Source organism: Podarcis raffonei, chromosome 12 (genome assembly GCF_027172205.1).
Source record: "Podarcis raffonei isolate rPodRaf1 chromosome 12, rPodRaf1.pri, whole genome shotgun sequence".
Classification (NCBI taxonomy): domain Eukaryota; kingdom Metazoa; phylum Chordata; class Lepidosauria; order Squamata; family Lacertidae; genus Podarcis; species Podarcis raffonei.
Window position 1 is genome coordinate 58,315,104 of NC_070613.1, and position 22,255 is coordinate 58,337,358.

Consider the following 22,255-nt stretch of genomic DNA (forward strand, 5'->3'; position numbering starts at 1 on the left):
CCACTTGGCCTCCATATTGAGCTTTTTCTGAGCCTTAGCCTCCATCGGTGACAACCACCTTGGGGTTTTATTTTCAAGTAAATCTTTGTATCTTGTCCAGACATTAAACAATGCTTTCCTGACAATATGGTTTTTAAATGCCTTATGAGCTTTAACCTTGTTGTACCACAGATATGCATGCCACCCAAACACATTATTAAAACCTTCTAAATCCAAAATGTCTGTGTTCTCAAGAAGCAGCCATTCTTTCAGCCAGCAAAATGCTGCTGATTCATAGTAAAGTTTAATGTCTGGCAGGGCAAATCCACCTCTTTCCTTAGCATCAGTTAATATTTTAAATTTTATTCTGGGCTTCTTGCCCTGCCAGACAAATCTAGAAATATCTTTCTGCCACTTCTTGAAACAGTCCATTTTGTCCAAAATTTGTAATGATTGAAACAAAAACAACATTCTTGGCAATACATTCATCTTTATCGCAGCAATTCGTCCCAACAAGGAAAGCTTCAAATTTGACCATATTTCTAAATCCTTTTTCACTTCTGACCAACATTTTTCATAATTGTCTTTAAACAAATTCCCATTTTTAGCTGTCATATTAATTCCCAGATATTTCACTTTCTTAACCACTGTTAAACCCGTCTCTTTCTGAAACTTCTCTTTCTCAATCGGTGTTAAGTTTTTCTCAAGGACTTTAGTTTTTAACTTATTTAACTTAAATCCTGCCACATGACCAAATTCTTGAATCAGTTCTAACACTCTTTTAGTGCTGGATTCTGGCTCCTCTAGAGTCAATACTAAGTCATCTGCAAAAGCTTTCAACTTATATTGTTTAGCTCCGACCTTTATGCCTTTAATCAAATGGTCCCTTCTAATCATATTTAACAAAACCTCCAGAACCGAGATAAAGAGCAGTGGGGAAATTGGGCAACCTTGTCGTGTCCCTTTCTCTATCTTAAATTCCTCTGTCACCACATTATTAACTATTAGTTTCACTTTTTGTTCTGAATAAATTACACTTATACCATTTTCAAATTCTTGACCAACCCCCATCCCCTGAAGATTTTTCTTCATTAAACTCCAAGAAACATTATCAAAGGCTTTCTCCGCATCCACAAATATTAAAACTGCTTTGGTATTGATGTCCACTTGTAACTTCTCCAAAATGTTAAATACATTCCTCGTATTATCAGACAAATGTCTGCCTGGGAGAAAACCAGCTTGATCCTTGTGTATCTCCTTCACTAATACTTTTTTTAGTCTTTTAGCCAAAATGTCAGCAAATATTTTGTAATCCACATTAAGCAGGGATATAGGTCGGTAATTCTTAAGTTGTGTCTTTTCAGACTCAGTTTTCGGTATTAGTGTTATATATGCTTCTTTCCACGACTCTGGCGCTTTTCCCCCCTCCAAAATTTCATTGCAAACCTCCTTTAGTGGTTGGATTATCCCATCCTTCAAAGTTCTATAATATTTTGAGGTTAAACCATCCGGCCCTGGAGATTTACCCAACTGCATGTTCTGAATGGCACCTTCCACCTCCTGTTCTGTAATTTTATAGTTCAACATTGTCTTATTTTCTTGAGAGATTTTTTGTAATCCATTTGTTTTCAAAAATTGGTCTATGTCAAATTCTTTCTGAGGCCCTTGTGTATATAGCTGTTTGAAATACCTCTGGAAGCATTTTCTAATTTCCACTGGATTCTGAATATTCTTTCCTTCCACTTCCAAATTAGTAATAGTGTTAAGCTTTTGTCTTTTTTTCATCTGCCAAGCAAGCAATTTCCCACATTTATTAGCCGATTCAAAAGTCCTTTGTCTCATTTGTTTAATTTTCCATTCTATTTCCTGATTCATCATCTTCATATATTGCACTTGATATAACTTTATATCTCTCAGAATCTCTTGTGAATTTGGTTTCACTCTCAGTTTCTTCTCGCCCTCTTTTATTTTTTCCAAGATCTTTTCTTTTTTCTCATTTTGGGCTCTCTTCTTTATCGAATTCTGTTGAATTAGAAAACCTCTCATAACCGCTTTGCTTGCGTCCCAGATTACTCTTTTTTCAACAGTGGTATTCAAATTTATCTCAAAATAGTCTCTCAGTGTTTTTTGGGCCTTCTTAGTAACCTCTTGATCTCTAAACAAGGTGTCATTCATCCTCCATCTAAAGGAACCAGTTGGTGTTAGTTTCATCTCCAGTTTCACGGCATTATGGTCGGAGCACGTTTTTGGGCAGATTTCTACCTTCCGAATCTTGGGTGCCAGTCCTCTAGTTAACCAAATTTGGTCAATTCTTGTCCATGTCATTTGAGCTTCAGAAAAGAAGGTTCCATCTCTTCCCAAGGGATTTCTAGTTCTCCAAGTATCAATCAAGTCCATATTGTCAGTCAGTTCAAAAAAAGTTTTTGGTAGTCTGCCATCTTTGGTAACTACCTGTCTCTGTGACTTGTCCATATTTGTAGATACCACTCCATTCATATCTCCCATCAAAATAATGTTGTAATCCATATAGTCTAACAAAGTCTCATGCAACTTCTTAAAAAATTCAGATTTCCCATCATTCGGTGCATATACTCCTACTATCAAAAATTTTCTCTCCTTGTGTTTGAATTTCAATTGCAAGATAGCTGGTTTCACCTCAGATCGTATAAATCTTTCACCTTTTACAAAGTGCAGCTTTTGATTGGCTGCATGGAGGAAGGGTTTTTGGAATTCTTTGGTGATAAAGTTGTTATATTGGACTGGAGGGAGGCTGTTTTTGACATTTGTGGAAGGGAAATTGATTGAACGTGAGATGTCTGGTTTAAGATTGGGAAACATCACCTAGCAGAATGAGGAGCAGCTGGATATTATTCTGGACTACAGCTGGATAGCATCCTGGAGCACTTTAAATATTTTGAATAATCTTTATAAATACAATTGACAGAGAATCAGAAGTCCTCTTTATTTCTCTCTTCTCTTTTTCTTTTCATTTCCCCCCTTCTTTTTCTCCTTTTAACTACTTTGCTTTTGCTTAAGGTTTGTTTTGTTCTTTGATGCCTTCTACTCTGAATTAATGAGGGCATGTATATGAAGGTGATGGCTGGCTGGTGAAAGACCCTGTGTGAGACGCAGGGAAGAGAAGATCTCCCAGGCTGGGAGGCTGGGAGAAGTAAGAGAAGCTCCCAGGTGAAAGCTGGGAGGGTCCACCCCCTTCTGTGTGAGACACCTTTGAGAGGGCTTTGTAATCCCCCCATCTCTTTTGTTTTTAGATTAGTTTGTTCTTTATTGTATTGTATGATGAAAAAATTCAATAAAACATTATGCAGAAAGAAAGAGAAATAAACCACATTGGTCTATCTCTATTGGAGATGCAGCAGCAAGAACAATTTTAGTTATCATAAAAAGAAGAGAGCTTGACTCTCAACATAAGCTCTTGTGTGAAGTGAATTTGGCTTTCATCCTGGCCACGATGGCCCTTCTTTCAGTGATGGACGATAGCTCAGAGGCAGACCATAGTGGAGGAAGGGCTGCAGCTCAGTGGTGGAGCATCTGCTTTGCATGCATAAAGTCCCAAGTTCACTCCCTGACATCTGCAGTTCAAAGGATCAGGCAGCGGGTGATGGAAAGACCTTCTGCCTGAGCCTTTAGAGAGCCACCTGCACCCAAAGTAAACAGTACTTATAGGCTATACAGACCAAGAGTCTGACCTGGTATGAGGCAATTTCCTATGCTCCAATCTTGAAACCTCTTCATTCTCACAACCTTCATAGTCTCGGCATCAACATATAAAATTATTTTTGCCTGTTGGGTTCTTATACATTTCTCTGTGTTTTGCCATTAGAAACAGACTTACTCAGTCCATGCTATCTGAGTACCAAATGACACATGACTCTTCTATAGCCCTATAGAATGGCATCAGACATGATGCTGTCTTCTCCCCAAACAATGTATGTTCCATGGTAATGTTTACAGTATTACCTGCATCTATTAAGACCTGGTGCCTGCATGGGACAGAGGAAAAGGTTAACAACTACTAGCTCTTGATTTAAAAGTGGCCTTAAATCAACTGTCCCCACTCCCCCAGTTACTGTACTAATAGTGATATGGTGTGGAGGGAGTAACAGTTGTGTCAATGGTATGATGGTAGAGTACAGGGCCAGAATGCACTGCTAAACCTCTCCTTCTAAAAGGGCTCTCTGGAAAAATGTGCAAGTTTATGACAGCATGTAGCTTTATTTTATGCATCTACAAAACAGTGATAATTCATCATGGCATTAATATAATCTTTTCATCATTCTTTCTTATGTCTGTATTGCGCATAGCAGTCCTGGTACACCTGAGCCACGATTAAACAAATAGGAGCCTTCCAAAAATTTATAGAAGCCTTTGGTTAATATATTTTATCACTCCTGTGCCTGCCAGTAGCACATTACATCCCCCAGCAGTGAAACCTCTGCAGGGCTAGAAAAGCAGGGGAAATTATAAGCAATACAATTTCTGAAATCACAAAAATGATTCCACTTAAGACGTCCCACTCCTGTATGAATCATGGATTTAGAACCTGCCAGTTCAGCGCTAGCCTTCTGATAGATTCATACCTATGTGCAGTTCATACCTATGTGCAGAGGAGGAATTGGAAGCTCATACCCAAAGGCTGGGCCAGAAAATTTATTTCTCTCCCACTATTCTCTCCATTGTATTGTCACACAATCCTATCCCACATCAGGGCTCTCATCCCTATTGTTACCTCTCTCACACACTTTGGTATCCTCTCATGAATATTGTGAGAGTATCTTCAGGCAGAGCTCTTTGCCTGGCCTGTTCCCAGAGATGGAGGGGGAAGGAAACTCAAACCTTTGGAATGCAAAGCATGTGCTCTACCATTCAGCCAGGCCCTTTCCCCAATAAAACAGCACCATGTGCATGTAGAGTAGACAATTCTTTGAGCTTACCATAGTAGTAAAAATTGTAATAATCCATGTTATGTTCCATTAGTCTTGTCATGTTTTATGCTACAGCCCATCATTCTTGCAGATATGATGTGATGCTATGTGTCAGAATACCCACAATTATTTGGTACGGATGAAATGCTCCATTTGTGGAGAACGTGGGGTTGCTTGACATACATCAATGGATAGCCCTCATGTTTGCAGCTCTGAGTTGGACAAAAATGTAATTAATACATTCTTAGTCCTACATACACGAGCAGAGGAGTTTCTTTATTAAGAACCGCCTTGCTGGAACAAGCCAACAGCAACCAGCACAGACAGGGTATAAAGGTGTTGGCTTGCTCTGTTTGCACTAAGCATTTAGCATTTGGAAGTGCATTACCAGCTGTATCTATTCTCCGCTAACTTGCTTCAAAAAGTGATCTAAGCTAGTGACCATCAAAATAATTACATTCTTGTGAAGAAATACTTCTTTCTTGTCTGTCCTGAACCTTTCAGCCACCAGATCTCACTCCTCTGTGACTGTAAAAGTGGATCTATAGAATCGTTATATCATATAATCTTCTGTTGTCCATTACATTCGGCTTCACGGTCCAAGTTTCTGGCCCCATATTTATCGAGAATTGCTGACGGACCTCAGGAAACCCAAATAATATACTTATTAAATGACGAAGATACAAGTAGATCCCTTGCAGTCGCTAGATACCTGATTAATGTTTTATTTCAAAAGAGGAGAAATGGATCACTGTATGACTCTGACAGCTTAGCTAAACTTAAGAACCGTCAATAAGTGCCAGAACTAAGACGCATACCCCCCAAAATCTGATGGATTTGAATTGCGGTTTACATAGAGGGAGCTTATTGTGTATAGTGTTTACTTAACTGAAGTAAAATTGGTTTTATACGGGTGTTTTAACTTGGAACTGTTTAAATTGTATTGTTTATGGATAAATTTTGATGTATTGTTTTCGATATGGGCCAATGGCTGCAATAAATGTATAGATAGATAGAACCTTTCAGCCAATCGTCTTCACTGGGTTAGCCCCAAGTTCCAGCATTATGGGAGATAATTTATAACGGCATAAACATCTATTGTGTCTCCCTGCCTGCCCCTCTCGGAAACATAAAAACCTCAAATGCTTTCTTATTTCCCCCCAATTTAAGAGAGCTACTGTACTTTCCCCATTCATGTGACTTAATAACTTGTCAGGTGTTGGATTTGGCAATCATATTTTCACAATTAAGATGGTACGGTCCAGACACAGGTTTACCATCTGCTTGTGAGATCCAACTTTCTCAGGAAACATCATAATAGCTGCTCCGTTGGAGTGCTGGGTACTTTGTCAGTATGGGAGTTTTGGCAAAAACCCAACCTTGCCTTCACTGGAGGCTGCCTTGGAGAAAACTTGGGTTTCTAAGAGGTAAAGGAAAAAAGTGTATACTCAAGTTTCTGCTCATCACCGTGACTTTTGGCCAACATAGACATCTTCAATTCACGGTACTTGCAGAGATGATATGCCCATCAGTGCCCATTAAACTAAATGTCAAGTTTTGGAATAAGTAAGTGTCAAGCTGAATAGGCAGTCATTAGCACATGAATAACATTGTCCCAATTTCCTTTTTAAGTAGCAAAGAACTAGGAAAGTTTCCTTGCTATGGAAATATGTATCGGGACTGCAACAATGAGCGCACTGGAGACTAGCTAAGCAAGTGGAAGGACATTCTGGCCTAGGCACAGTCCCAAGGAACTTTAGGAAATTCTATGCCCCCACTCCCAGCAACAATGTGGAAAGAGGAAAAGTAGCTTGTTAACAGTCATCAGGCAGAGAAGAACCAGCTGTGGGAACCCCACACCCAGGGGCAAAACTAGGCTTTATTTCACCAGAGTCAAAGACCCAGTCTGGCACCCCCCCATTTGCGTACACTTATACACAGGATGGGAGGCTCAATGGTGCCCCTCTGGAGGCTTCACCCGGGGCAAAACTCTGGCTAGCCCCCCCCCCGCTCCAGCTCTGCCCCACCCCAGTTAGTAACTGACATTTGCACCATAACTACAGAAGTCATTTTGACCTCTGCCATCAGCACAAGGGTACAGAGTACTTCCATGTATATTTTAGTGTGCAGTCCTGAATAAACTTACCTCAGAACACTGGGATTTACTTTCAAGTAAATGTGCACAGGGTTGCTAACATGTTGTAAGCTGCCTTGAAGAACATTTGGTCAACTATTGAGATATAAGTCTTTAGAATAAATAGTCCAATTGTATGTATTTATATCCTACTTTTGTAACATGCGTGGTTCCTCACACCCCACCATTTTAACCTTACAAAACCCTGTGGAGCAGTTTAAGCTGAGAGAGAGAGCAACAAGCCCAATGTTGCCCAGTGAGCTTCATGGCTGAGTGAGGATATGAACCTGGGTCATGTCTGTCCTAGTCTACTTACTGCACCATGCTAAATCCACTTTTGCCTCTAGTAGGTATCAAGATATAAGAAATGTCTGGAGTGACCTATGGCAATAGGTAAACATTTGATCATGCTGCTTAAATGAAAACAAAAACAGAAAACCCTACCCATTTTCTATTAAGTCAAGTGTCAACTGCACCTTTGTGCTTAGTGCATACGTGACTACAAGCGTCACTCATTCATCATCCATCAAGTGCTAACTAGCAGTGTAATCATGAGGCACAGAACTTCCATATCACTTCATAGCAATATTTTCAATGAAGATAACTAAGTCAACAAGTTTTTGATTAATCAAGCAGCATACTATGTGAAATAAGCCCTTGCTGCAAACTGCATCTTGGCTCCAAGACCTGCTGTGTTCATAAGTTCTGACACAAATCTCAGGAAATGATACTGTCAATTGAACTGCTTTGCCATTCTTTGGTTTGTTAAATCTGGGGGTGCTCAAAGAGGGGTCATGAATCATACAGAGTCATGAGGCTAGAACATAGTCTGAGAAATGCTGTCTTAGATGTAGCTTCATTAGCCAGAACAGCAGCTGAAATGGTTTGGGTTGTGTGGTCAAATTCATACTAACACAACTAGTGTGCTTGCTGAACTTGGGCCATGATGCTCTGGGGTTCACCTGGGCAATGCGCAACATGGGAGAATCCACAGGGCAGTTCATGCAGTCATGTTTAGCGCCTGCTTGTGCGAGTGACGCATTGTGTAGCTTCCTCCACAGACAGAATGTTCATGTAAACTCAAGCACAATGCTTTTCTATCATTTCAGATGTCCTGTTGTCAGGCATTAATACTCTTTAGACTGTGAGAAAAGACTGCTACTGAAAAAAGGAAAGAAAGGCAGGAAAAAGAATATCGGCTCACAGCTATAGCAGTGGCAAACAGTGGCGTAGCATGGGTTGTCAGCACCCGGGGCAAGGCAAGTAATTTGCGCCCCCTAACCCGTGGATTTGCGCCCCCTAACCCTAACCCCCAGATGTTGCGCCCGGTGCGGCCGGCCCCCCCTGCACCCCCCACGCTACGCCACTGGTGGCAAAACTTTGTTTCCATCTGAAAATCTCAGTTGGTGGTTGATGTACAATGAAAGGCTTTGGTCCTTAGCCAGTTCCCAGCATCAGACGTTGTAATTAATTGTCAGCTGGCAAACTTACTGAAAAGCCAACGGCTAAGAAGCAAGACTACGACTCTCGTTCCTAGGCTTCATCTCCAATTCACAATTGTGAAATTTTGGCACAGAAATGAAGGTGCTACAAGGCAAAAACTGTGTGGAACCTTTCATTAGTGCTAACATTCACCTTCTTGTTGTTTTTAATGTCAAAGAAACCGAAAAGTTGAATTTAAAAAACAACCTAATGTTCACTGAGGTTGTAACTCTCTCATAATCTCTGCTAAGGGACAGAGGGAACTCACAAACAGTGGTACCTCGGGTTAAGTACTTAATTCGTTCCGGAGGTCCGTTCTTAACCTGAAACTGTTCTTAACCTGAAGCACCACTTTAGCTAATGGGGCCTCCCGCTGCTGCTGTGCCACCGGAGCACGATTTCTGTTCTCATCCTGAAGCAAAGTTCTTAACCTGAAGCATTATTTCTGGCTTAGCGGAGTCTGTAACCTGAAGCATATGTAACCTGAAGCGTATGTAACCTTAGGTACCACTGTACCTGGTTAACTACAGTTAACCATACCACACACCACATGGAGTTATCTAATTGTTGTCTGCTCTAAAATGCTCTAAAATGTATGTTTCTTATGGTGTTTCCGCACACTCTGGTTTCCGTCATGGTGTTCTGTTGTGCCAGAAGTGGTCTAGTCCTGCTGGCCACATGACCCAGAAAGCTGTCTGTGGACAAACGCCGGCTCCCTAGGCCTGAAAGTGAGATGAGCGCCGCACCCATAGTCGCCATTGACTGGACTTAACTGTCCAGGGGTCCTTTGCCTTTACTTCTTTTGATCTGACTTCTGTTTTTGATACTTTTTGAATGTTGTAAACTGCTTAGATAATTTCTTTGAAATATCAAGTGATCTATAAATTATCTAAATAATAATGAGCAAACCAACAAACCAATTTGTGATCCAACAAATTGAAACATAGTCCCTTTGCTTTCATGATGCCCCTCCTGTTGTTGTTGATGCCCATTTGTCTTGAGAGACAATGGAGGGGTGAATTCAAAGCACTGAAGTGACCTCACCAGGCCACAAGCCGGAATCGTGTATATGGAGGTCCTAAACTGCCCAGATGACAAGACCACCACCCCTCAACCTTGGAAAGCAGAGCAAGACCTTTGGCACCAGCTAGGCTACAGGAGTTGGCAAAAGGAGGCGCACAAGGTGCCATCCAACCATCTGAGGGACATCACTTTGGATTAGCACAGGGTTTACAGTGAAGGTTTAGGATCAGAGTATTTCTTCTCCAAGATGGGCTACCTTCCCAGGTTGACAAGCCCCATTTGCCCCTCACTTCCCTCTACTGTATGGGGTGTCTGGGGAGGGGGTAGTACCTCTAGATGCTGTCAGCATTCAACAGCAGCCACACCCTAGGAACAGCTTTGAATGGCTGGCTAAACCAGGTGAGGGTAGCTGGTGGGTCTCAAACCCTCAGTGAGTGAGGGACTTCCCTGCATGCGAAGACAGGCTCCAGTAGTAGACTGCATGATTGTCCAAGCACTTGATACAAGTTACACCTAGGGGGCTATAATCTGCTTGGAGGGTCACATGCCACTGTGGGTCTGCCATACAGAAGTTGCTTAATTATTTCATACAATGCTAAAATTGATGGGCAGGGGGAGCACAAACTCTTTGGTGGCACACTCTGCATGCATCCATGTCATTTGTTTCCTCTATCTAAATGCTCCTTATGGATTTACTGAATAACACAAACAAACCACATGCAATTACATCCCACAAGATGGTGAAGGACAAACATTTAAAAGGAGGAAAGGAAGAAGAGAAAGCAGGGAAATAAGCCTGGGAAGCTCATTTCCATTTTAAATACAGTATTAGTTACTCAACTTTTTACCATCCCCCCTCCCCCGGTTCCTGTCCATTTTCTTTGGAATCCAGGAATGGATTTAAGCTTTTTAATCAACACACAACACTGATTTCTGAACGGAGGGGAGTCCACACAGGCCTGCTATTAAGCACGGACTGTTAATAGTCCTTCTCTAGCAAATCACAGCAGCAGTTAAAGGTAGCATTATCTTGGCTTTTTGCAGAAATGACCTTTAAAAATTATATTAAACATCCATAATTGATTGCACTGGTTTCCAGACAATTGTTTTAAATAAAAAAAGCCAGTTGTGGACTGCTTTCTCTTTGCTACAAGGGAAATGTCCATGGCATGTTTTATTTTGGTTTGCTTGGTCTCCAGAATTGCACAAATTAATGAAAAACTTTCTAAAACAATCTGTAATTTAATCTTTAATTACATTACAATCATGTTTGTAAACATAATAAAGCAGGTTGCTCACAGAGATTAGGCCAGTTCAAGTGGTGCACCAGCCACATCAGACGTGGAATTGAAATGTGCGGTTGGAAGAGCTGTGCAATGCAGCACTTGCTGGGCTCTGCCATCTCAGACAGCAGGTGATGAACTGCATTTCTGAATGATCCCCTACATTCAAAGCAAAACAAAATACAACTCTCCCTTAACATTTTCCAACCAAGGAAACAACTTGTCAGGGAACTGGAACAGTTTTTAGATGGGGGCAGACTGCCAACAGCACGTGACACCTCTGCAAAAACATCTGCACCAGCTGCTTAGATGCCACCAAGTCCTGAATAACAGGATACCTTAGGGCTGCCTGACCCCTTATGGCCCAGCCTGGTCACTGAGATCACCCCTTCCCCTGTTTTACAGAGGCCCAACTGACCTCAACTAGAAGTCCAATGCTGAGGACCATTCTTCAAGCAGAGATTCAGCTTGACTCTCAGGTCTCTCTGGCAGTCCTTTGTAGCTTTGTAGCTGTTTAATTTTCAGTCATCTGATCTATCTGTATTCTTGATATATTTTATAATATGGCACCAGAAAGAAGACTGAATAAACCTCTGACTTGCTCTGAGAGTGACCTGCTGGTTCGATTGTCCCTATTTTCTACAAATGATGTTTCGCCAGTAGGAATATCTGATTTTTCTCTTGAAGCCTTAAGCAAGGAGAAGGGATGAAGATGTCTTGTGGACAAGAAGCAAACTCGAGAGCGTACTATCAATACTATCTCCAGCATCCACCTGCCCACCGGTGAACAAAGGCTGGCAGCATTACACCCCCTGGGGAAGCAGATTTACTGGGAGCTAAGTCAGGCGGAAATATTCTACTCCCCTCTTTTGGGGGCCTTGAGGATGCAGAGGAAGACTTTCCTGATCTGAAGGAGGGGGGGCAGGGAGCACCCCATCCTGCCTACCCCTCTATTCTGAATGGAAAAGAAGGGACAAGACTTGGAAAATTGTTGGGTAGTATGAAAAAACTGAGTCTGGCATGACTTTTCCTTAGGCTTGTTGGCGGAAGATAGGGCCTTCTTCTTATCCCTAGTATCCACCAGGTGAGGTTCCAGAGATTCCCCCAAGGGTTCTGACCCTGAAAAGGTAATGAGATCATAAAGGATTGTGACGCAGTGTCAACACCCCACTGTCATAACCAGATTGTCCTGTAGGCCACTGTGGAAGTAGCTAAGGACCATGCATTAATTGCAGAGGGTCCATGGAAGGGTCTGCAGCCAATGCTGAAGCGTAGGTCATCTTTTCCAAGGGATCCTTAATAAACTTGGGAATGTCTGCATGTGATCTCATCTCTACAGCTCACTGCTTTATGTGTTTACACATAAATACAGAGAAGGTGGTGGAAGCCTGAAAGGCGAAAGCATTGGCCTCGAATGCAGGCCTCAGGGACGCTTCCACTCGTTTCTCACATGGATACCTGAGACCCCTTCGCCTTCTGAAGGGAGTACCAAGGATGAAGCCAGGACTACCATGGTGGATAATCACTGGACCTCTGAGGTGATTCATAAACTTATCTGGAAAGACACAATAGAATGTTTCTTTCCCCATTTGCAAGGAGCCTAAGCTCTATGTGGGGTTCCTCATTCTGCATCCCAAGGTTTCTCAAAGGCCTTGGGGAAGGGAACAGAGACAGGCTTAGCTGCTGTGGCAGGAAGAGCTTTGGTTGCTTCCAAGGGCCCCGTGGGGGGGGGGCTGTCTCTTCCTCTGGCAATTGCAGCACCTGACAAGCCTTTTTAAGAAAGGCATAAAAACCTCAGCAGAGAACACCCTAGGCTGGTTCTTAACCTCAATCACTTCCTCTTCTGAGAGCTCCCTCTCTTTCATGTCTGGGTTGGACTGGGAGGACCCCAATTCAGGCAGTTCCCCAGAGGCCACCCACTGGGCTGCAGTGGCACCCTGAGACCCGGGGAGTAGAAGCGACGTCTCCTGTTGAACTACTGCCTGAGGAACAGATGTCTTAGCCGGTTTTGGTGGCAAAGGAGGGTCAACCAGAAAGGGCTCCTGGGACCTTGGATGCGAGGGGCAGGAGGGGGGCTGTGTGTGGACTGCTTGTACTTGTATTTACTGTTATGGTGACGAAGCAAGCTGGTCCAGGTGTAAAAACCCGCAGAGGTGGTTATCTGTGGAGATAAACCCCTTCATCCAAGAAAGCAGTCTGGGGAAAACTGTTGAACTAAGGAAGGCCTCAGAACTGGGGGGGAGGGGGCCTTCCATACTCCTACCTGCCAAAGAACCTGGAGAATCACCCAAGGCTGCTTGCCTGGGATCTCAAAATGTCTAGGCCTCCTCCATTGTGCCAACATCGTGAGGAGAGAGGCTGCCCTGCTGAGGCAAAGGCATTCTGGGCACAGGAAATGAATGCAGCTGAACACACTGCAGTTGTTGCTCAAACTCCCAATTTGTGCTGGGACCTGAAGGTGCAGCAACCATTCAGGCACTCGAGGCAGGCAGAGGGCACAGAGAGTGTGAAAGTCACTAGACCAACAGGTGCAGCAATCACATCTCTAGGAGCTGTTGGGGCCTCCTGAAGAAATGCTGAGTTGTTGAAACAAAATGGCGTTCCATTTTGGGCGGGAAACACAAGCTCCTGGCCCTGTCGCCTCTAGACAATTCCTCCTGTGCCTGACTGACAATCGGGTCAGAATCCAGCTGCCCCCTATACTCTTTCCTTCCCCAGACAATAGAGTGGGGACGGGGGTGGGGTGGGGTGGGGAGAGAAACACGAAGAGATTGAAATCGAAATGAAGAAGCTGGGAGGGGGGGCAGCCAGCAGGAAAACACAGTGAAAAAACTCACTCAGAAAGGGGATCTAGCAAACAGGATGAAGGAGAAGACTAGACAAAGGGAAAATCCACATAAAACAAGCACACAAGCAAGCATTTTTCTCCACACAGGGAAAGAGACATGAAGACCCAACCATCCCTTGCAGCAAGCAGGGTCAGTCTGGAAAGACAGGATGGTGCCTCTTCTCTGGGAGGACGTTGCAAGTTGAAGACCCTGCCTGTCTCCAGCAGGGGGAGTCATCCCTATCAGGAATGGCGCCCCCCTCCATCACAAAGTGAATTCTCTTTTTCTTCCCTGTTTATGGAATTCTCTCCTTGAACAGGGATGCAGTGCCAACTTTTCTTTCTCTCCTGTTGAGCTCCATATTCATCCCTCCCATATTCATCCCTCCCAAAATGGCAGCCATGTCCAAAAGAAAAGAAAAAGAAACAGGACCACAAAATGATGTGGGTCTGCTACTCCCTCAGCCACACCATCAGTGGGCAGGAGAGTTACCGACATCAGCTACTGCCGCATTTGCTCCCAGAGAGATATTTGTAGTTCTCCTTTGTTCAGAACAGAAGGCCAAATGGGTGTCTAATCCTGGCATCCAATGATATTGTTATGTACTGAAGTTCTCACCCTGGGCCAGCAGGGGGATACTGTAGATAGTTTTCACTCAGGTCCACGTCAGTTATTTTAGGCGGGAAACCCTGGGTTGTTGTTGCTACAATGTTGACAGCCGGTTGCCTATAAAAGCAGGCCGGCTGAGCTGTTTGCTGTTCAGTTCTGTCCAGCTTACAAGTAAAGAGCTGCTCTGGAGAAATCGCTGTGTCGTCTGCTATGTTCGCCCACATAAGAGAGGCTAAATTGGTACAAACATGAACTAAGCATGAAGAGCAAATGCTCTCTTGCGCATCATGGGTTTTTGAAGTGCTATCTTTTGAGACCCTCTGTGGGCATCATAGAAGGCATAAGCAAGCACCCACACTGGTGATACCCAGAGGGACCCTGATGGTGCCATATAGATAAGTACTTAATTCACTTTAAGATTATTTAGGACCTTTTCTTTGCTGTTCCTTGTCACTGGCTCAAACCAGAGCCAAGGGAAAATGGAATTCTGTAACTCCAGAAGGCAACACTGTGTTAGAAACACAGAAGTGAATGCAGAGTTATTAAATTAAGGACAAAGTGCACACGCTAAATAAATAGAAAAGGAAACAGAAGGCAATCCAAGCTGTTGTGCTTTGCCTCACATTTTCAGATATTTAATGTCTTGCAAAACAGTTTTATCATAATTCTGTGGTGGCTGGCAGGAATGTATTTTCTTAAATCCCCATTCTACACATGCAGGCCTTTTTACAGCTGGCTTAAGTGATCCAGTAGTAACTGTTTATATTGCCTTGTATGAAAACATGTCAGCACTTGGAAGAGTGCCCTGGCTCCCACTCAGTTCAGCGATTACCAGGGCACCACGGGGGGCGGGGGGGGGCGGGGGGGGGAGCCAAGCAGCAATCAGCGCGCAGCAAAGCCCCAGCTCTTGCCAAACTTGTGGGAGCCAAGGATCTCCTCTAAGTGTTGCCACCCACTTAGGTTCCCTGGCTGAGGACTGTGCGCCAGAACTCCTCCCTTTTGGGGGTGGAGGGGGGCAGAGGACTGCCTCTTGCACTTCGACTACCTGAGGGGGCTGCTTCCCCTTGCATCATGGGGGGGCTGGTTCTGTCCATATCCATTGGTACCTCACAATACAGAGACATCTTGTTCTTAAAAATGGTCTTTGCCCTCACATATCAGCCGCTCTCACCTAGCAGGTTTTGCTGAAAACAAAGAAATCAGTGGGAACAATTAATATGGCTGCTGTTCATTTTCATTCACAGCATACAGATACTGTGAGGCACCTAGAAGGAGAGGAGGGAATTATCTATCTTTTCACAGGTGATCAGCTCTTAAGGATATGGGGCAGGTACAGCAGAAAAAGCTATAACAGAACATTGCCTTTTCTTAATGACAGCCCTCAGCTAATACCTCTCCAGCTCAGCTCAGCTCATCAATCATCTAAATTCAGTTTGGGGAGATGATTTCTCTCTCACACAGGCCTTGACTGGTAGGACTGCTCTTGAAGCAACTGCTCACCAACAACATTAGGCCACATAATAGAGATGCAAGCCTAGGAACAAACTCCATTTCTGCAGTTATTAAGTTCCTTCTTTTTCCAGTTGTAACCAATACAGTCATTAGGAAGACAAAGAATACCCCCCCCCCATTTTCCCCCAACTGGGGGCATGTGACCCCCTGGAGGGACCCAGGATATTCCAAGGGGGCCAAAGGCGAAAATTGCGTAAATGGGGGATCACAGCATGAGGTTAGGGGGCCACAAAGGTGGAGAAGTGGAGAATTTTTTTTAAAATCCTGATTCGCTGGCTATCCCCTTGACCAATCAGAAGCGGGTAGGGGGCAGTACTCCCTTTTTCAGGTGCATTTTCTTGGAGCAGTTCTGGTTTGTTTCCGGGGGGGGGGGGAGAGGGCGACTGCAGAGGCTCCTGTTTTGACACGTAGAGCCCGGAATCCAGAACCCCCAGGTCAGGTAAGTGCAGTGTGGGGTGGCAATGGGAAGGGCTGGGCAAGGGGACCTGCTTGTTTGCCTGGGGCTCCGATGTGCCGCCCCCAAGGTAAGTGCCACCGGGGGCGCCCCCCTGCCCCTGGCTACGCTACTGGGTTGGATGGCCATCTGCCATGGATGCTTTAGCAGAGTTTCCTACGTTGAGGGGGTTGCACTAGAAGGATGACCCCGGGGTCCCTTCCAGATCTGTTTTTCTGCTTCAACAATATTTCATCATGTTCTTACCATTTTATGTAACTGTATTTTGTATATATTATAAAATTCTAAACAAAACATGTTCTATTTACAAACAAAACATTTAAAAGGCTACCTTTCTACCGGTAGGACGGGGTGGGGGGCACAGGAAGGAAACAAGGTGGGAAGGGGGCCACAGTCACAAAAGGTTGGGAAACGCTGGTCTATTGCACACTGCAGAAATGTTTTGGTGTCTGGTGCTGTATAATCTGGTTTGATTTTGTGTTAGCATGTGTTGGTGGCAACATACAGGTTCAGTGTAGGTGGGAGGGGCTTATATTTTGGATTGTGTTAATTAGATTCCAAAATATAATTAACACACTCAATTTTCCAGTAAATGTACAGGCCTCCTTTCTTCCCATTTTAAGAAAATTAGTGAATTTTATCATACTTAAAATATTTTAATAGGCATTGAAAGCTTGTTAGCTCCTTTTTTCTAGTTGACTCATGGCAGCCATCAGAAGATAAATTATCATTTTCTGGTGTTCCTTAAAGATTCTTGTTTTAAAATATAAAAAAAGAATCACCAATGGGTATAAAAGGAGTCTATACGCAATCTGTCCTGCCTTCTATATGATTCATTCCTAAAATTCCTTTATTGTAGGACAAGTGCAATGAGAAATTTTGACTCATTAAATGTTGAATGAAATTCTCTTGCTAGTTCATGTTGGTGGATGAGGCAGCCCCCCCCCCTACTACTGGTTATTTTAACTTCTTAAAAGAAAACTCTGGCACTTGGAGACTTAGGGAAGTTAAACAGGAAAAAGATTTTTATTTTACAACTAAATTGTTGAAATAAAAGATGTGTCAGGAGACAGAATTTTTTCAAGAAACAGTAAACTTTCTCTCCCTCTCTCACCCCTCCCCATGGATGGTATAGGCTTTCCTTAAACTAATTGCAGGGATGGTACAGCTTAGGTGTTAATACTTGCATTCTTAAACAAGGTGGTACTTTCTATCAGTTTCCTAATCTTCTATAGCTCTCACTCCTGAGGCTCCTCTAGTCGTATAGCAGACCCAGGGGGTCACCACATCTCTCATAACTGGTTTGGGATTCTTCTCTTTCCAGAAGATCACTGCCCTCCTTACTGAATTGAGACCCAAGTAGAATCTTCCCTCACACCTCTCTACTCCTGTCCCAATTCAGCTTCCCAGCTATTCTCTTGTCTGTATAATCCTAAGAAGACTTAAGAGCTTCAAACTAAGCCCAGAGACTTCCTTCTCTGGATGGAGATGTTCCTCAGAGTGGATCTTACGTACCCCAACCCTCAACTGCCTTCCTTTTTCCCTCCCTAAGTGCTGACCCCCTCTTACTAGCTGTACCTGCAGCCAATCAGAAGGAGGCTACAGTCCCGCACTCTGCTGGAATCCCAATGCACAGCATCACCAAACTCTGGTCTACCAGAGCTTTCCAGCCCAGTGGATAAAGGAAGCAACAGGATAAGAACCAACTAGAAGGAGCAGGAGCGAAACCCATTGCTTCCTTCAATGATATTAATATTGTATGAAATATTAAAGTTGCACCCAACCCCCATGGAGGCCATTCTCCAGAGGAGGACTGAACTTCTTCAGCAGTTCATGAGGTTTACAAAGAACCCTTATTTGTAGGGACAAGCCCTCATATGCAAGCTGTGAAAGAGTGTAAGAACTGCCCTGTTGGATCAAACTGCAAGCAAGGCAAAAGGCCACAGTTCTTCCTGTGGACTGTGCTCATCAATAGGCACTCAGATGGATGCAAATCCTGAAGACAGAAGTGGCATTTTGGTATTGTGGTATTGGTTTTGCAGAAGAAGTGAGCCCTTTAAGATAGCCCATTCAATGTTAAGATTCATCATTATGAAATCAAGTTCAGTTCTGCATCTCAAGAACTGTAGCTCAACTCCTGCAATTGTTATCAAAAGGGAGGAATAAACAGAGGAATTGGCAAATGCTGACTATATTGTAATGTAATATGCTATGTTATAGATTATTTCTATGCCACCTTTTCAGCCAAACAGCCCTCAACACAGTTCACAAAAGTTAACAGAAATACAATTCCATGCTATATTTTAAGCCCCACACTTGTCGTCAAGAAAGCGAAAGAAATTATTCCTTCCTGTTCAGGATTTGATGGAGAGTTCTAATGCTTTAGGTTTATTTCTTTACCTTGCATAACCAGGAGACATTTAATGTGCAAGATACTTAGCACACATTAAAATTATTCTAAAAGCCAAATGCTTTTAGCTTTCCAAAATGCAAATCATATTAATGGGAAAAAAGCAGAACTAAACTCAGAGAGCTAGGAAGACAAATTAAAGCCAATAAAGTTTGCAAGGAAAAAAGATGTGTTCTAAAAGAACTACAGAAGACTATTCTGAAGCAATGCAAATGTCAAAGCCCATACCCAGCCCTGATTAATAAAATGCTAACAGGAACTGTTGCTGGTTGTGGTGCTGTGTCATATCCTGGGACCTCAACACAGCTTATAAAGACTAATTAAACACCCGATGCTCCCACAAAAAGCAATAGGCAAACATTATTATAGCTATTAAGCACAAATAAAGCAAAGTTATGACGTTTAATTACAGAGAACACTTGATTAACAAATAGTTTTTCTCCACAAAAATGTTACATTGTCTACTATGTTTGGAACAAAACTTTAACTCCTTTTTTTAAAAAATTAAGGAGAGATTAATGGCACCTGAATTTGCCAAAGCAGTGAGCCCAGGCATATGCAAAGAGCAGATAACATTAAATGGGTAGTTAAACATGCAACAACTAACCAAGAGTTAGAGGACACTCCTGGGAGCAGAGTTCCCCCCTCTAAATGGGAAAAGCACTGCTAATGAGAGGTGGCCCATATGGGTGAAGCAGTAGCCTAAGATGCTAGAACTCTGGATGGTAACACTTCAGGCTGGAAGTGGAGTATGCCGTATTTTTGAATGCCGACGCCCAAGAAGTCAATACGAGAGAAACACACCCAACAGCAACAAGAAGTAGAGGATGGGGTGAACCAACACCAGGCCGCCAAAGGTGGAAAAAAATCTACCCCTCAAAAAGCAAGACTATAATTTGATGCACAAAACACATTCTGGTTTTGGTATTACAAACTGGTGGAATAGTGTCTGGAACTTTGCTCTTTAGGAAAAACTTATTGAAGCAAAACCAGGCTCCTTTATGGCAGTCCGGTGGGAATTTTTAGATTTTGGGCTCACCTACAATTGTTTCACAAACAACCAAGTAGGGACTCAGCGACATTAATCATATAACAATGTGACACCAGATGGCGTTGTAGAGCTGAAATAGTTTCCATTGTGAGTTTTACAACGGTTTTTCCATACTGTTTTCAGAGCAATTTTTTATATATAGCTGTGTAGATCTAGCCTGGGAGAGAACAGTATCTGCAAACCTTGCTTCATATCATTGGTTCTATAATTTCTAGGAACTTACTCTTTTCATGAAAGCTGGGAATCTAGAGATTCTCTCCACACCCTTTCCAAGAACTCTAAGAAACAGAATCGAGGGTGAGGCGATGCTGTTGGAAGTGCCAGAAGATATAATGTAAGATGAGTCTCTGACTTAATGAGCTACCAATTTCACACAATGACAGTATAAAATAGGAACACAGAGCCAAACACAGAGACAATTCCGGAGAACCACAAATAGAAATTTCTCTCGTAGTGCCAGCATCTACACTGCATCTTCTGATTTCCCATCCATTCTTTGTATTTCTTTCTCTGGATTCAAACAAAAGGGAGGGCAACCCATTCTTTTTGTTAGGGCAGCTGGAAGGGCAAAGTGCAAAGGTGACTTTAAAAGGCTGATCTGTAGGTGCTTATCAAAAAAATGGAAAACTGCATGAAATCAGAATGTAAACCAATCTTTAGTTAAAATGTGCAGGTAAACCTGAGCCTGTATTATAGAAAAACGGCACACTTGCAATTAGTATTCATAAGGAGACTGGAGAACCTTTCTTGTTTCATTTAAAAATAATTTCAGTACTAAACCATATCAAATAGAAAATACCCAAATAGTCCTCCTCCTTCAAATTTAGAAGCCATCTGTTGAACATATTTTGACTAAGCAAATGGGACTAGAAATATACTGATTTGCCAAGTTAACACTTTTCAATGCACCTTGTTTCAGCAGCAACAGTCTCGTAGCACCTTAAAGAAGAGCAGTTTTACAGCTAAAAATACAAAGTGTGAATGCAGAAAACACATTCACAAGCATTCAAATTATATGGGTACAATAATCAGAGAAATAAGATTGACAGTGCTTCCTTCCTGTTTCAGTGGCAAACCTGAGCTTCCTGCTGCATGTGTGAAAACGCTCAACCTGTGGAAATACAAAACCAGGAACCGAAAAGCACATAAAACAAGCTTCCTCATTTCTATCTTCAAGGCCACAGTGAAAATGTGAAAAAGAAAGTTCAGGTTCCTGTTCTGCAGCAATGTAGCATATTAAAAGATTTTGAAGCAAAAGCTTGTTTTCACCCTGATTTGTGTGCTTTCTTTCAGCTACATTCTGTCCATGAAAGCTTTCTAGGCAAATAAGGAACGGTTACGTTGAATACACAAATATAAAAATGTGAAATTCCAATAAGCTTTCAGTCAGCTTGAATGCAATCTGTATTATACATGAAGACTATTTGCTAATATTCACTGCTAAAGGGTTTATTAGATAACCAACAAGGGGCAGGGAAAGCTCACAAGCATTTTCTCATCTTCACATTTCATAGTGCTTTCCCAATGTCCACAACATTTTCACTGTATGCCTGTCTTTTTCTTTTTCTGTGTATCATCGGTTTTCGTAATTTAGCTGGATTTCTCCTAAGCAGTTCAAAGAACAGAATATTTCACTCACATAGATTTTAGTGTGGCAGGCTAGTTTCCTTACAGGTCTTGCAAGTGTCAGCTCTGGTGTGTGAGTAATTCAAGCAAAACCAAGATTACTGGCTCATGCACAAGGGTAAATTTAAAATTTGAATCATTTTTTTTAAACTGTCCCAGTTAATGTGGCACAAATGGTCAGTGAGAGATCAAACCTGGATCATTTTGGGGCCATGTGTAACATTCTGTCCACTGTGCAGGTCCAGGGTGGCACAAAAAATGTGCACCTCCACTCTGCCCCAGAGTGGCTAGGAGCCTGCCCCCCTGTCCACACGCTCCTTGGGCCACTCCTCCACTGCTCTGGGAAGCCGGGAAAGACTCCCAGGCTCTAAAGGGAGTGCCCAGCAGGGCTCAGAGGGAAGAAAGACTGAGAGAGCAGGCTAGAGTTGCAGGATGAGGAAGGAGGCAGAAGGGAAACAGTGGGCAGAGTCAGGCAGGCAGAGGAGGGGATGTGGAGCAGAGCAGAGAAGACCCCAGTGTCAGGCTCGAGAAATCCTCTCCCTCTCCCCGATGGCACCAAGAATCAGGGAGGAAACAAGGAAGTTCTTACTTATGATTTATTCCATCATCTGTGGAGAGAGGCTCAGAACTCACAGGGTTAAGAAGTTCTGAGTGACGTCTCACATTCTGAGGCGTGGTTTAGAATACTGAGGGGAGTGTTTTCTGTGTCTCACTCAGTGTGTGTTTTGCTCCGTTGCGAGAGAGCAGCGACCATGTGTGCTCTGTCACCAGGAGATTTATAACTGTTGTGTTTTTGCTAAGGGAATAAAAGACTTAAAAGTAAGATAAGGAGACAGCCTGCGTTCAGCCTGATTTATTACGCACACACGGCAATCCTGCTTCTGTTCCGCTGTGTTTACGTGCTGCTGAAATCGGAGGACC

The 22,255-nt window shown here is 43.0% G+C and overlaps 1 protein-coding gene across 10 annotated transcripts in view; it reads right to left on the bottom strand.

Moving 5' to 3' along the window:
* TPK1 (thiamin pyrophosphokinase 1) overlaps window positions 1-22,255 on the bottom strand; it is a 259,313-nt gene that overhangs the window by 21,046 nt on the left and 216,012 nt on the right. The window contains exon 9 of one of the 10 annotated variants that reach the window (XR_008327150.1): window positions 6,200-6,342. The exons of 7 other annotated variants lie outside the window; for them this stretch is intronic. Coding sequence is in view for 2 of the 3 variants with exons in the window: in XM_053359641.1 (XP_053215616.1) it covers window positions 10,897-11,003 (107 nt within the window). In the remaining variant the exon portion in view is untranslated. Of the gene's footprint in view, window positions 1-3,312; window positions 3,636-6,199; window positions 6,343-10,860; window positions 11,004-22,255 lie in introns of those variants that run through there. 2 more of the 10 variants (XM_053359641.1, XM_053359642.1) reach the window with 2 other exon arrangements.